This window comes from Bubalus bubalis, chromosome 3 (genome assembly GCF_019923935.1).
Source record: "Bubalus bubalis isolate 160015118507 breed Murrah chromosome 3, NDDB_SH_1, whole genome shotgun sequence".
NCBI lineage: Eukaryota > Metazoa > Chordata > Mammalia > Artiodactyla > Bovidae > Bubalus > Bubalus bubalis.
This window is the reverse complement of record NC_059159.1, coordinates 86372735-86388704: the sequence shown is the minus strand read 5'-3', so window position 1 is coordinate 86388704 and position 15970 is coordinate 86372735. Positions and strand designations below refer to the sequence as shown.

Below are 15970 nucleotides of genomic sequence, written 5' to 3'. Positions count from 1 at the left end.
AGAGATAAAAAACTTTGATTAACCTCTGAATATATATTTGTTGGTCTGTAGTTAATTATTGGGAACAGAAGTAAATGGTTATACATCTTCAGAATGTCAGAGATTCCTGTTTAAAAAGGTATATTCTACTCTTAGTACAACTATTAAGAATAATAAATTTTTATAATAATGATATTAAATCAGTAAATTATCCTGGATTGAAAAATTAGATCTATATGCTAACTCAGGTAGAAGATTGTGATAATTAGTTTTAGAAGAGCTTTTTGGTTATTATGGGTAAAACAGAACTGGTTTTCTGGTTAACTTTCAGCTAACTAGAAGCATTTTGGTTAATCAGGGTACATAATAGCTACTGTCTTTTCTCATGAGAGTAAAGCAAAGGGACCAGCAGAAGCCTGCCTGAAGACTTACCAACCTGCAGCGTCTTGGATACTCTCAGCAGTTACCTTCGGAGATGCCTGCTGTGGGAATTGACTTAGCTGGGTAGTGGGGAACCCTTCCATGAGGAGTAGAACACTCCTTATGCAAGATTCCCTTCTACCTGACTGGGTTGGAGTCATATCCTGTGCAACACAGGTGATTACCATGAAGAAGAAGATGAAGGCTTGGAGGATGCTGTCCACAGTTTCTATTTTTCTGTGCGTGGAGTCCCTTCATTAGCATAGATCAATCAAGAAATGCCTATGTGTGTTGCTGTTAAATTAAGAGAAAAGTGTATATGTATTGTTTAGTGTGCGGTATCCATTTAAGCTACTCTTTGTTATGGAAAACTTATGTGGAAGCATAGGCTGATTTATACTTGGATTTTGTATTTGAAAATCAATTTAGGCTATACTCTCTCATTTGTTAGAGAGATAAATTGGAAGGTAAATTAGGGAAATTGAATTTGGTGGGCAGTGGGGGATATTTATCATGAAGCTTATTTTCTGTTAGTCCTTTTTCTAAATATGAATGGTAGCTTTTTTTGTCCATGTTGTGTTTCATATTGGTTTTATTAGATTCTTGCAATTGTTCCCTGTCCTCTATGAATACTTATTGTTCTTTTGTAACCACTGCTCAGTGTTAGCACCATATTTCATTGATTCACACATTTTTTTTTCATATTTTAACATCTGCATTTAGTAATTGATGGCAGCAGTCATTATACAGTTGATATTGCCTGCACATTTATGCATTTGGCCATGATTTTCTAAGAGTCTGAAAGAGCTCTTTCATTAATGTAAAATCAAAAAATTATAAGAAGCGTTGTATAACATTAATTGGCAGCCTTTTTTCTTTCTTAGCGGTTCATAAAGTAATGGTGCATCTTGCATTTGATGGCCATTTACATTCAGTGAAATATGGTTATTTTGTAAACAGGAACTGAAGCTGTTCACTGGTCCTCAATTTTTGTTACTATCTCTTTAACAAGGAGGTAAGAGTTTGTTGATCTAAACTTAAATTTCATGTAAATGAGTGACTTATAAAGACCATTGATCATTGAGGTCTGAATTCAATTCTAGTGTGTGAAATGCAAAAGGAAATGAAGGAGCAGGTGCTGTGCTTTTGTTTGAGCTTTTCTGGAGACTTTGCAAGGCTGATGGGTGTTTATACATCCATATCAGACATTGGTTGCATGGGCAGACTGAATAGTTCTTGCCATAGCAAAATTTTTCCCAACCCATACCTAGAATGGCTGTCGTTGTTGCTAGTCTGTGGTTCTACGACAGCAATGCTGGGTGGTGCTGAAGATCTAGGAGAATGGAGTTGAGATGATAGGAAGTAACAACGTTTATATATTTATGGAATCAATCAGCACTCCTATGAGAATCTTAGTTTAACTCTGGGTTTTTTGACCAAAGACGATATGGAAAATTTTTAGAGATTTATGAGACTGAAAGCTTATTAAGGAGCTGAAACCTATGAGAAACCAACAGGGATATTAAATCCTAGATCCTAGAGGAGAGAGAATGTTTGAGGTGGGGGGAGGACCTGTTGGTTCAAATCTGTGTGGGCCATAGTCATGAAGATGGTGATGAGTTTTCTCTCTCTTCATTAAGGGCATGATGAAGCATGATGCATTTCATTTAGTTGCAAAGATGATTTTAAAAGCTGTGGAGTTTCTCATTTGTCTCATGGTTTAATGGATTAAGCAATCTCAAATTATCTTGTAATACCAAGTGACAACAATTTAAACAGAAAATCCAGCAATTTTCTCAACATCTGTGAACTGTAGTTTGCTTACTGGGATAAAATGTAGGATAAAAATGCTTACCTTGAGGGTTGTTGTGAAGATGAGAGATTCCATTTGTGGAGTGCCAAATACAGTGCCTTCTTCAGAGCACACACCCTCTGAATGGGGGTGTTATTACTGATTGACTGGTATACTCATATCCACTACTACTGCTGTTAGTTAACCTTCAAATTCACTGTTGAGAGAGAACTTCTGAGGGAATGTATTCATTAATCTTGTTTGTTTTAGGCTGTGGGTCATCTTATTGCTGCAGTTCTAAAGGAAAACAGCTTTTCAGAAAAGATCCACCAGTGCACAAACCAGGTCTGTCTTTAATTTTGTGCTTAGTTCTATTCGGATATTGCTGGTAACTGGACCACCTTTGCGCTTCTTCTGTTTTCCTCACAGTTCAGGTCACTATAGAAATGATTTTATCTATTTTTGTCTCTTTGTTTGCCATGTTTTTCTTTTAAACTTTAAAAAGTGTTACAACAGACTCCAGGAACTAGACAGGGAAGGGGTGGAGGGGAGTATTCTTATGACTATAAATGAAAAAGAACATGGGTGGAATGAGCGTAGGCAGCCTTTAGAAGAAGGCCAGTAGAGTTACTGCTGAGGGCATCTGTTGAACGGACAAAATGAACACAATGGCTCTGTTGGGGTGTAGGACATTTCTCAGGCTTTAGGTAGCCCCACACACGAGTTCTAAGTTAGAAAGGTCATGCTTTGACAGGTAGAACTGGAGGAAAAAATTCTGTATCCTTCATAGGGTTGGTCATATTTACTGACCTATTTACCACTTGGGTTTTGGTTGACCAGTGTTATGTAGCTTGATATGCTGATTGGAAACTCTGCTTAAGTTGGGCCTCTAAGGTAAACTCTATGGAGAATATAGGTGATGGAAATAAGATTTTTTTTTCATAACAAATAAATTGATTTCCTTTCTCTCATATTCCTTTATATTAGCTTCTCCAAGTTGCGTTTCTTTATCACTTCTGCTGACACATTGAAGGCAATGCAGAGGCATACTTCACTAATTGGCATTTATCTGGTGTTTGTATGTAGTCATATAAATTAGGTTTTCTGAGACCTCTGATCTTAATCCTGCCTATAATCACATTATGTACACTGAGACGATCTAGTGGTTTTACTTAAACTGCCAGAATTTATTGAATGTCAAATCCCTGTAACTAAATGTTTTCTCTTCTGCTAATAAATGAGTGCTTCCTTCCATGAAGGTGCAATGTTACCTGAGGCAACAGTTTTTTATTCATTTATTTTGTTATTCTGGCTTAGGAGTGGAGTTATGACATTTAGAAACTTTTGGTATGGTCCACACAGGTGAATAAAATTTCCTTTGGAATAAAAGAAATAGAATATAAATATTTCTTGCCTTCAGTGACTGTTAACTATCTTGTTCTGTACAGTTAGTTAGTGGGATCCTGAGATTGAAAAGGCTCTCAGAGTCAGCTACCATGGGAAAGTGGGCACAATTTATGTTGATTTTCATTAGTTTAGTTATTCCATGGGAGCTGGGGATTGTATTTTTTTTTCTCTCTAGATTTTATGTTTCCCTAGTAAATTATGTCAGAAGAAAGGAAAAATAGCTTCATTTTGTTCTTTAAAAAAAAAAAAAGCAAAAATAAATAACCCAAACCCCATGTAAAATCTTAATGGACTTAGCCCAGAATACATTCAAATGTAGGTTCATCATTAGTAGTGAACTTTTTTTTTTTTTTGAGGAGAATCATAAGTTCCTGAGCAAGTTATGAGAGCTAGAACCTCTGCTTTAGTAGGAATTTTCAAAATGAAGACCTATTTACTTTTGTGTCTTTCTGATGCTTTCCTATCAAAGATGACAGGTTCACAGTGTGAAGGGAGAAGTCAAACTCTCTTCCTTGGGTGAAAAAGTTTTTCTAGGTGTTTTTTGGTAGTCCTGGAACCAGCAGCTTGCTTGTAGCCTGAGCTGCTTCTGTCTCCTTCCTCTGGGTCCACATTCAGCTTCAATCACTTGGAGCAGGGGTGCCGTAAGGGACAGTGGGGTGGCATCAATCAGGTGCGCTTTCCTCCATGTTTGACCAGTTGACGGTTTAAATAGAGGATGGTGGGAGGAGAGTAGGAATATTTTCTGAAAATGTTCAGGGCTTGAAGCATAGGTATGATTTGAAGTCCAGCTTAGACTAACTGATATGCTGGTATGGTTGGTGTCTGGTTAAAAGGCTTGGTTAGAACATAGTGCTAGAACCAAACCGTAGTTTTGATCTCCTAGTAGCTGCACAGATAGAACCTCTGCAGCCAGCCTCAGTTTGCTGCAAAGACACCAGAGGAGAGAGAGTTACTATATCAGAATACATCCACTGCCTCTCTTGGAAAACCAGCTTCGGTGTATCCTACACATGGTGTGACACAGCCTCATTTTTGTAGAGGAAAGCCAGCCTACGGTGAACGAATTACACTTTGATGAACTGCTGGGGCTGTGTATGCATTTGCTAGTCATCAGACGTGTGTTTTAATCGCTGGTTTGATTTCAGACTCCTGCCTTGAACTTGCTGTGGGAGAAGTGCTGCAGCGATAATGTCGTAGTTCGAACAGCTTGTTGCGAGGGTCTGGTGGCCCTTGTTGCTCAGGATCACGCGGAGTTCAGCTATGTTCTCAATGGGATTCTCAACCTGATTCCATCAACCAGGTGCTCCTTTCCTTCATATTTGATCAGTTAACAGTTTAAATTTTTAGACAAAAATTCGCTGATTTGCCATTAAGGGTCTCCGTTCATCCTACTTACTAGTTATTTTTCTTTCCCTAAAAATGTCATACAGTTGATATTTCATATGTGGTGAAAACATGCTAAATTAAGCTCTGAAAATTTGGGCATTTGTGGTCATTTTGCTGTACTTAAGTTTTGGGACTCTGCTTGAAAGTGTTATTGCTCTTTTTAATGAATAGCTAAGTTTATAACTCACATTTTGCAGTGTAATTTCCTGTCTTATTTTAAGAAAGGAGGTTGCCCATAAGCAATACTCATTCCACAATGGTAAAGTTGATACCCCATTGGCCTTGGTCAGCCTTTAACATCAGTGCATGCATTAGAAAATAATGGCATCGATTTCTTTAAAAGCATTTTGTGATTTAGACATACCTTCCCCTGATTATTCGAAGTAAATAATGTTTGGTTTTTTGAATTTGTTTGGTTTGACCATATTTATTCCAGTCACTGCTGCTGCTGTTTGGTTGCTGTTGTGTCCAACTCTTTGCAACCTCCTGGTGGACTGGGGGTTCCTCTTCTCTGGGATTTCTCAGGCAAGAATACTGGGGTGGGTTGCCATTCCCTTCTCCAGGGGATCTTCCTGACCTAGGGATTGAACCTGTGTCTCCGGCTTGGCAGGGAGATTCTCTGCTGATTCAGCCACCAAGGAAACCCAGAACTGAACACTTAATCTTTTTTTCTGCCTTCGGTGGAGATGGAATATAGCTGCACCATCAATCTTTGGTTAGTGCCTTCCTGGACTTGACGTCTATTGAATTAAATAACCTCTGGCCTTTTTTAATATATATTTTATTTTTTTAAATTAGAGGATAATTACTTTTCAGTATTGTGATGGTTTTTACCATACATCAACATAAATCAGCATTAGGTGTACAAATGTCCTCTCCCTCTTGAACCCTCCTTCCACCCCTCCCCACCCCACCCCTCTAGATTATCACAGAACACTGGGTTTGGGTTCCCTGTATCATACAGCAAGTTCCCACTGCTGTCTATTTTATGTATGGTAATGTGTAGATTTCAATGCTATTCGCTCATATAATCCAACCCTCTCCTTTCCCCTCAGTGTCCAAAATGTCTGTGTCTCTTTTGCTGACCTGCAAGTAGGATTGTCAGTACTATTTTTCTAAATTCCACATATATGTGTTAACGTATGACATTTGTCTTTCTCTTTCTGACTTACTTCACTCTGTGTAATAGGCTCTAGGTTCATCCGCCTCATTAACTGACTCAAATGTGTTCCTTTATATAGCTGACTAATATTCCATTGTGTATGTGTACCATAACTTTCTTATCCATTCATCTGTTGATGGACATCTAGATTGCTTCCAGGTCATAGCTATTGTAAATAGTGTTGCAGTGAACATTGGGGTACATATACCTTTTTCAGTTCTGATCTCCTCAGAGTATATGCCCAGTAGTGGGATTGCTGGGTTGTATGCTAGCTTTATTTGGAATTTATAAAGGAATCTCCATACTGTTCTCCATAGTGGCTGTAGGAATTTGCATTCCCACCAACAGTGCAAGAGGGTTCTCTTTTTTCCACACCCCCTCTAGCATTTATAATTTGTAGACTTTTTGATAATGACCATTCTGACTGGTACTGGTGTGAGATGATACCTCATTATAGTTTTTGTTTGCATTTCTCTAATAATGAGTGAATACCTTCCCAGGTGGCGCTAGTGGTAAAGAACCTGCCTGAAAATGCAGGAGTCAAAGAGATGTGGGTTTGATCCCTGGGTCAGGAAGATCCCCTGGAATAGGAACTGGCAACCCACTCCAGTATTCCTGCTTAGAAAATTCCATGGACAGAGGAGCCTGATGGGTTGCAGTCCATGGGGTCTCAAAGAGTCAGACACAACTGAGCAAGTGAGCAGACGAATAATGAGCAGTGTTGAACATCTTTTCATGTGTTTAATAGCCATCAACCTGTGGCCTTTTAACCTTTCTTCACAAATTTTATTTTGTTCCCTTAGATCATCTTTTTGGAGCTTTTTGGAACCTTGATTTTTCTGTATAGTCTGCATATAGTCTTTTTAGTCTACATTTATAAGTCCAAGCCCTTTAGTATGGTATACATGCCCTTCCCAGACTAGTTCCTACTTTCTATTCAGCCTGCGTTTTCTGCCATGAACACTCTTGTTAGCCATACACACCTGATCCCTGTTCTGAAACCTGTGCACACTGCATTTCTGCATGTAATGTTCCTTCCCTTTCTTTTTCTGAAATCTCTTCTTCATATTTCAAAGCTTAGCTCAGATGTCAGCTCTTCTACCTAGATACTTCCCCCCCTCAGCTGGGCTACTTGCTCTTTCACGGTATGTTTATATTTTTAACCTGTATTTTTGTCTCTAGCACACTCTTTGACAGTTAGTAGATAACTATATCATTCTGAATAAAGATTTGATCAAATTGATGCAAAATTTAAATTGGTTAGTTTCAGAATTACTCTGTCTATATCTCACATGGCTACCAATTTAGACAATATGAATACTCTAAGAAACTTAAAAAAAACATTTTTTTTTTAGGATCCTTCAATTGTTAAAGTTCCTATATTTGTATACAATAAAATTCAAAGCTTTTGTCTATATCTTGGCCATATTTCCAAAGACTCTTGAAAACTAATGGTAACCTTATGTTTAAAATTACTCACTGAAGCACTGCCTGTGATTGAAAATAATAGGAAACTGGTAAATTATGGCATATTGATATAGTGGAATATTATACAGCTGGAAAAAATAAGGAATGATGGCCAAGATATATTTTTTCACTAAAAAATGAAAAATAAAGAATACTATGTCTAGTAGGCTACTTTTTTTATTTTTTAAAGAAAACACATGTACCTATAAATTTTCAGTGACATGTGCATACAACATCTTTAAAAGGATAAATGAGACCTGGTAAGACTTTTACCTCTGAGGAGAAAAACTGAGGTACAGAGGAAAGACAGAATATTTGCCTCATATGCCTTTTTGAATTTTTAACTCTGTGAGTGAATCTGCTCAATCGTGTCTGACTCTTTGCAACCCCATGGACTGTAGCCTGCCAGGCTCCTCCATCCATGGGATTTTCCAGGCAAGAGTGCTGGAGTGGGTTGCCATTTCCTTCTCCAGGGGATCTTCCCGACCCAGGGATCGAACCCGGGTCTCCCACATTGCAGGCAGATGCTTTACCGTCTGAGCCACCAGGGAAGCCTATTTAACTATGTGAATATGTTGCTAATTCAAAAGTATATTTTTTAATAAAAAAATCTAATATTACTGAGAAATTTTAATGTATACAGATGGCATGCTGATCCACTATCAGCAAAACTTCTGCTTTCCAGTTTACACCAGTGATGATGGACTTAGACTGATGTGCAAAGGATGGCCCATGCCATTTTCTAATGAGACATTAGAAACATCTTATTTTCTAATAAGACATTTTTGAATTAAAGGTGTAATCTAACTTGCTCTAATTATCTCTTAGAGATGTTCTCCTGGCCCCTTTGAGATGCTGATAGTCTTACTTTTGGATATAAACAATACAACTACACAGTGTAAGGAGGTTCTAATGTTGTGAATTTAGGGTGAAAGCTATTTAGGGAGGAACTAATACTACTACCCACATTTGAAAAAATGACTGAGGCGAAATCTCGGTGGCTTTTTTAAGGACAACCAATAAATTACATAAAGAGAGACACATTAAAAGTTAACCTTTTAAAAGCCCCCTCAAAACTGATATTTTTGTGGTTATACAATAGGATCCTTCTAAAAAATATTTAGATATGAGAGTTGGACCATAAAGAAGGATAAGTGCCGAAGAATTGTTGCTTTCGAACTGTGGTGCTGGAGAAGACTCTTGAGAGTCCTTGTACAGCAAGGAGATCAAATCATTCAATCCTAAAGGAAATCAACCCTGAATATTCATTGGAAGGACTGATGCTGAAGCTTTGATGCTCCAATCCTTTGGCTACCTGATGTGAACAGCTGACTCATTGGAAAAGACTCTGATGCTGGGAAAGATTGAGGGCAAGAGGAAAAGGGGATGACAGAGGACTAGATGGTTGGATGACATCACCAACTCAATGGACATGAGTCTGAGCAAGCTCCAGGAGGTGGTGAAGGACAGGGAAGCCTGGCGTGCTGCAGTCCATGGGGTTCCCAATGAGTCAGACATGACTGGGCGACTGAACAACGACAACAGAAAAAAACATCTGTTCAAGTGTGCACGCATGTGTGCGTGTGGGCATACACACAAAGAAAAAGACAGAAAATAAGTTTTTAGCTGTTTTAAAAGTTTTTTTTAAGTTTCTTAGAGTATTTATGTTCTCTACATTGGTAGCCACAGGAGATGTAGACAGAGTAGATTCTGAAGCTGACCAATTTAACTTTTGCATCAATTTGATCATGAAATGTGTTATAAAACTGCTGGGTTTTCTTTATTCTTGCCAGTAGACATAATGATTATTTGTGAAGAATTTTCTTTCTTTGTTTTATTTCAAGTAGCACAGCTTTGTGGTTTGCACTGATTACAAAGACTATACTCTGCGTTGTTTACAGCTTAAAAAAACCAAAATGAGAATTAAATTTAAGAAATTAGGTTAAATTTAATTACAAACAAGGAACCCACACAGCCTGCTCTTCCAAATGCTCCTCAGGGAATCTTCTGAGACAGAAAACTGTTTTTATCTTTGGGATCTAAAAGCAGAAATGACTTTGTCATTTCCCTGTGGTTCTTGGCTGAGACATTTTGGATCTTCGGTTTCCAGTGTTTAAATTTCTGCTTGTCTCTGGCTTTCTCTTTTTGAAATAGAGATTTATTGCAACGTAGAGGTATCTTGGGCACAGAACCACACAAAGATTGCTCAGCTTTGATGTAGAAGAATGAGTGTAAAACTGTTATTTTTTCATTTTGTCTGCCTAGCATTCTTCAGAGGGAGAGAGAGAAGAGGAGAGAGGGAGAAGAAGGGAGGGCAGTGGGCAGGGGGAGAGAGAGACAGAGGGTGGGAAGGAAGGAGGGAGAAGCAGCATCCTTCTATGGAATAGACATTTAGACAATGTAGCTTCTGGAGCTTTCTCAGCATTAAATGTTGAGAGCTGTAAGGGAAGTTGGAGGGACAAGTCAGTGTGGTTCTTCCTCTCTCTTTTAACCTACTCCTTGGCTCTTTTTTTCTTTTTTGTTCATGGAATTCTCCAGGCTGGAGTATTAGAGTGGGTAGCCATTCCCTTCTCCAGGGGATCTTCCTGACCCAGGGATCCAACCTGAGTCTCGCTCATTGTGGGCAGATTCTTTGCCATCTGAGCCACCAGGGAAGCCCCTTTGCAGGTCTAGTTTGTAAAATTCCCCTGCAACATGTATGAAAAGCTTCCCCCTCTTCCACCCCTCTCCCCCCCACCCCCCACCCCTTCCCCCTCCAGATCCAACCCACAATTTGAGAAGCATTGGTTTGGAGCCTGCTACATTGTATAGTCTAACTTTGAAAAGAGACTTGACATTTGTAAAGCTCTGGTTGTCTAAAATTCAGGGAGTGGCTGGGAAAGTGTCTGGCTCTGTTTGAGAGACTATTCCCTTCAAAGGAATAGTCTGATGTCCAAGAGCACTCTGGGGTTCAAAGCGGAGGCAACATGAAACAATTGTAAACTAGTTTTTATAGCTTCTGTAAACAAAGAAATGGACATAAGAGGTCTAAAATGTTCTTTTAATCAGCAAGGAAATTGAAAAAAAATTATTTCCTAGGGAGGGAGGGTGAAGGAAAGAAGGGGACTACAAAGGAAACACAGTAAGGAAATTAGTATCAGCAGTTAAATGTGAATTTTGAAATTAGATGAAATTAAAATAAAGTGAATGATATGTGGTAGCATGTACTTTTATTGTCCTTTAAGGAACTGCTTGCGTTGTTTTTGGTTTTGTTAGTTTTTGTTTTTATATTGAGTTCATCCTAATATAAAGATTCCCGTAAGCAAAGAGTTTCCCTGTTTTTCTGTCCTTAGATCGCTTAACTCTGCTAACTTCTAGAAAGCTTCATGCAGCCATTGTTACAGTTGCTTAGTAACAGCATTGTGAATAAAAACCATACTCTCCTATGGAACCAGGTATTTAGTTTTAGATATTGAGATGTCATGACAGCCTGTAATTTCAGTTCAACTGCTTCCCCGACTCCCCCACCCCTTCTTTCAAAAAATATGTTTGCTGCTGCTGCTAAGTCGCTTCAATCGTGTCTGACTCTGTGCGACCCCATAGACAGCAGCCCACCAGGCTCCTCTGTCCATGGGATTCTCCAGGCAAGAACACTGGAGTGGGTTGCCATTTCCTCCTCCAATGCATGAAAGTGAAAAGTCAAAGTGAAGTCGCTCAGTCGTGTCCGACTCCTAGCGACCCCATGGACTGCAGCCCACCAGGCTCCTCTGTCCATGGGATTCTCCAGGATGTTAATGCTCTAGATAAACTAGCACTTGATTTGTGTTCTCTTTTGTGCATTCAAACAGGAGAGGAACCTGTAATTTATGTGTGTTGGGGAAAAATAAAGTGCATTAAGGTGTGAGAGATGAAAGTCTATTTTCTGAGACTCCTTAAAGCTACTTTTTAGTACATTTCAAATGAGATGTTTAAAATGCCCCTAGTGGGTCCTGGCTAAAGCTGCTGGATCCAGTGAGTCCTGGATCATGGACTGATGAAGGTCTAGTTTGGTTAAAAATGATTTTGAGAACTAATTGGAGTTAAGACTTAGGGCAATTTAATGAGAAAATTCTTGTCTCTCAGGATCTTCTCCTTTGTTGATGACCCTGTTCCTTGGGAAACTTAATTGTTTTGTTATAAAGTAAGAAATGGTTCAATCCCTGGGTCCAGAAGATTCCCTGGAGGAGGAAATGGCAAGCCACTCCAGTATACATGCCTGGGAAATCCCATGGACAGAGGAGCCTGGCCGGCTACACTCCATGGAATCATAAAAGAGCTGGACACGACTGAGTGTCTGAGTACTCATCAGTACTCAGGAAATGGTTAGCAACCAAGGAGACTACTGCATTCATACCTTGTATTATAGAAGCTTTTCTATATTATTTAGCTTTATTTTATTTGGCAGGGGAAGAACTAAAGAAGGATGCCTTTTTGAGGTTTCCCCAAGATTTGAGGAAGACAGTAGTGGTTAGCATGCTTATTTGCAGCCAGGGAGTCAGAGAATTTTTTGTGACTTTGAGATGGTTTCAGGGTTTATATCTACATTGGTGTCATTGCTCATTTAATTTTAACTCTTATCTGACAATGACATAATTCCTGGTTCAGGGCTACTTCTTCATCTTGTCTTTCAAGTATTCCTTAAGCCTTTTAACTTGTTTTCAGATGCTCTCCTTGCCTTTTTCAAATCCTTTTTTTTCTCTAAACTTACAGAATCTCTTTCAACTTGCAGCTCATAATCAAAAAAGTAATTCCAGCCACTTTCCTCATCTAGGACATTCTGCCCTATTTCTTGTTAAGTTAGCTGACCTGGTTGAAGGCTTTGTTTGTCAAAAAATCTTCCATTATAAGAGTCACGTGTTTATGCGAAGATGTTTTTAGGTGATTTTAAAAAAGTGACTACTGAAATACATGATACTTCTTTTATAATGGAAAAATGTTTCAGAAGAAATCAGGCTGTTTTCTGGTACTTAGAAGATAAATAAATATGCAGAACTTTTCGAAGCAAAATCTCAGTAACATTATATTACTTAAAATTTTTTTGAAAGAAATATCATTTTTTGTTATTTATTCAACCTTGGGTTTCCCAGAACTTTTTAAAATTTTTTACCTCTCTTCCTGGCTTTTTTTTCTCATATAATTTTATAACAAATACAGGAAATGACTTGATCATTAATCTGATGTTTAACACTTATTTGCTAGGACATACTGTACTTAAGGCTGACCACTTACCCTTTTGAGTTAAAAAAAGACTTGGCTACATTTGTACCATTTGCTTCCATGATACCCAGGGATGCTCTCTTTTGGAATGTTTGTATAATTCTCTTCAACACAAACTTTTGTTATTCTCATCCCTGGTCAAAAAATTAGTATGGGTACTTTCTTGCACCTTATATTTTGAATATTTTGAAAATAAAGAACCAAGCATTAATTGTAGTCTTTTCAAAAGGAGAGCGAGCATATGGTATTTATGTATGCTTACATACATAAGTACAGTGTTTAATGCTGTAATCAAGTAAACCTCAGACAAAGGAAACCTGAGACATGGTATTCATATACACAATAGTAATTATGCTATATTTACCTAGGGAAGAACAATTTTTATGGGTGGTTTTGATTAGTATAGTCTGTGCAGCTTGACTAAAAATGTTTTTTTCTTTTTTTTTTTTTTCTGGAATATTCAGCATCATTATTGACCTACACTCCCTTTTATGATGAGATCTGGGTTTAGCTCTTATGCCAGTGAACATTGAGCTTCCTTTTTAAAAAATTAAAAAAAATACAGTTATTTATATTAGTTTCATCTGTACAGCAAAATGATTCAGTTATATATATATATATTTTTTTTTCTTTATTACAAGATATTGACTATGCTTCCCTGTGCTATACAGTAGGTCCTTATGGGTCTTATAAATAGTATTTTATAAATAGTAATATGCCTATGTTAATCCCAAACTCCTCATTTATCCCTACTGCCTCCTTTGGTAACCATGTTTGTTTTCTATGTCTGTGAGTCTATTTCTGTTTTGTAAAGAAATTCATTTATATGATTTTTTTTTTTAGATTGCACATATAAGCAATATCATACATATATTTGTCTTTCTCTGTCTGGTTCATTTCACTTTGTTTGATAATCTGTAGGCCTATCATGTTGTAGCAGGTGGCATTATTTCATTCTTTTAATAGTTGAATAATATTCCATTTATATATATGGATGGCATCTTTGTTATCCATTCATCTGTTCGTTGACACTTAGGTTGCTTCCATGTCTTAGCTATTGTAAATAGTGCTGCTGTGAACATGGGGGTGCATGTATCTTTTCAAATTATGTTTTTTTCCCCAGATAAATGCCCAATAGTGATTGTTGGATCATATGGTAGCTCTATTTTTAGTTTCTTAAGGAACCTCCATACTCTTCTCCATAGTGGTTGTACCAATTTACATTCCTACCAACAAGGGTTCTTTTTTCAAACTGAGCTTCCTTTTTGCATTGTTTCTTGTCACTGTGCTTATAGCTCAAGCCTGAAGTTTCCTTTGCTCCCTCTTAGAGAGTTCATGGGGTTTCCCTGGTAGCTTAGCTGGTAAAGAGTCCTCCTGTAATGCAGGAAACCCTGGTTCAATTCCTGGGTCGGGAAGATCCCCTGGAGAAGGGATAGGCTACCCACTCCAGTATTCTTGGGGTTCCCTGGTGGCTTAGATGGTAAAGAATCTGCCTGCTATGCGGGAGACCTGAGTTCGATCCCAGGGTTGGGAAGACCTCCTGGAGGAGGGCCTGGCCACCCACTCCAGTATTCTTGCCTGGAGAATCCCCATGGATGGAGAAGCCTGGCGGACTGCAGTCCCTGGAGTCGCAAAGAATTGGACATGACTGAGCGACTAAGCACAGCAAAGCACAGAGGGTTCATGAGTCATTTCAACTTGTTTTGGTAGCTACCCAAGGAGGGACTTGTTCCAGTTGATCTTTACTAAAGGGCTTTTGGCAACAGGTTCTTAAGTGTGACAGGACTCTGTGGGCTACAAGTTACAGAAACTCGCTTGTAATCCTTCGAGCATAAAAGGGTGATTTTATCTTCCTAAAGGGGTATCCTATGGGACTTCAGAGGAATGTACCTGGGCTTCAGATGCAAATTAGAGACACAGGCTATGTATTTTTTCTCTCTTGCTGCAGATGGATTTCTCTGCTCCCTAGTTACAGGGCACCACCTGCCTCCTGGGCTGACATATCTGTAAGAGATAGCCAGACTGAGGTTGAAATTTCCTGACCACAGTTAACAGGTTTCCCAGGACCAGCATGTTTGAGATGTTTGCTCCTGGACCAGTCGGTTCTGCCAAGGGCTGTGTATTATTAGTTCTCTAGGAGTGCTGTAACAAATGACTACAAACTTAAAGCAACAGAAACTTGCTCTTCCACAATTCTGAAGGCCGGAAACCCAAAACCAAGGTGTCATCAGGATTGGTTCCTTCTGGAGGCTGGGTGGCTCTGTTCCATGCCTCTTTCATGTCTTCTGGTGGCTGCTGGCAACCCTTGACATTCTTAGACTTGTGGTTGTGCTTCTGACTTTTCATGACCTTCTTCTCTGTGTGCTTCTGTGTTTCAAATCTCTCTTTCCTGTCTCTGATAAGGACACCAGTCATTGGACTGAAGGCCTACCCAGGATGATTGCATCTCAAGATCCTTAGTTACACCTGCAAAGACCTTATTTCCAAGTAAAGTTACATGCACAGGAACTGAGATTAGGACTTAGATGTACGTTTGCTTGCATGCTAAGTCCCTTCAGTCGTGTCTGACTCTTTGTGACCTATGGACTATAGCCCACCAGGATCCTCTGTCCCTGGGATTCTCCAGGCAAGAATACTAGAGTGGGTTGTCATTCCCTTCTTCAGGAGATCCTCCCCGACCCAGGAATCTGATCCTGCATCTCTTTATGTCTCCTGCATTGGCAGTTCTTTACCACTAGCGCCACCTGGGAAGATGACAATTTACCCTTTATTGGCTGTGTCTTTATTCTGTGAATATTTGTATGCTAGGATCCCTTCTGTAGTAACCATACGAAGGGAGAAGGAGTGGTAATTCTCAAAACAGAGAGGACACTGGGACATTTACTGAAGATTGAACTTGGGGGAAAGCCATAACTTTGGAAATAGGTATCTGTCAGCTTCTCAGCTCTAGCTTTGAAATATTATTGTATTTAAGTATAGGTAATGATATTCGATCTGTGTTGCTCCGACTGTAATAGAGGGAATAGCAATTGAGTGGATGGAGAGCAATTGTCAAAGATAACATAATTGTTTTGTTGTGATGGCAAGATGACACCATGTTTTCCATCATCTTCATCATTATA

General features: G+C 38.8%; 1 protein-coding gene across 3 annotated transcripts in view; it reads left to right on the top strand.

The window, feature by feature from the left end:
* FOCAD (focadhesin) overlaps positions 1-15970 on the top strand; it is a 301517-nt gene that overhangs the window by 25931 nt on the left and 259616 nt on the right. For 2 of the 3 annotated variants that reach the window (XM_044939795.2, XM_044939796.2), the window contains 2 exons: positions 2462-2536; positions 4744-4898. The exons of the other annotated variant lie outside the window; for it this stretch is intronic. In XM_044939795.2, the coding sequence (XP_044795730.1) occupies positions 2462-2536; positions 4744-4898 (230 nt within the window). The remainder of the gene's footprint in view (positions 1-2461; positions 2537-4743; positions 4899-15970) is intronic. 3 annotated transcript variants of the gene reach the window in all.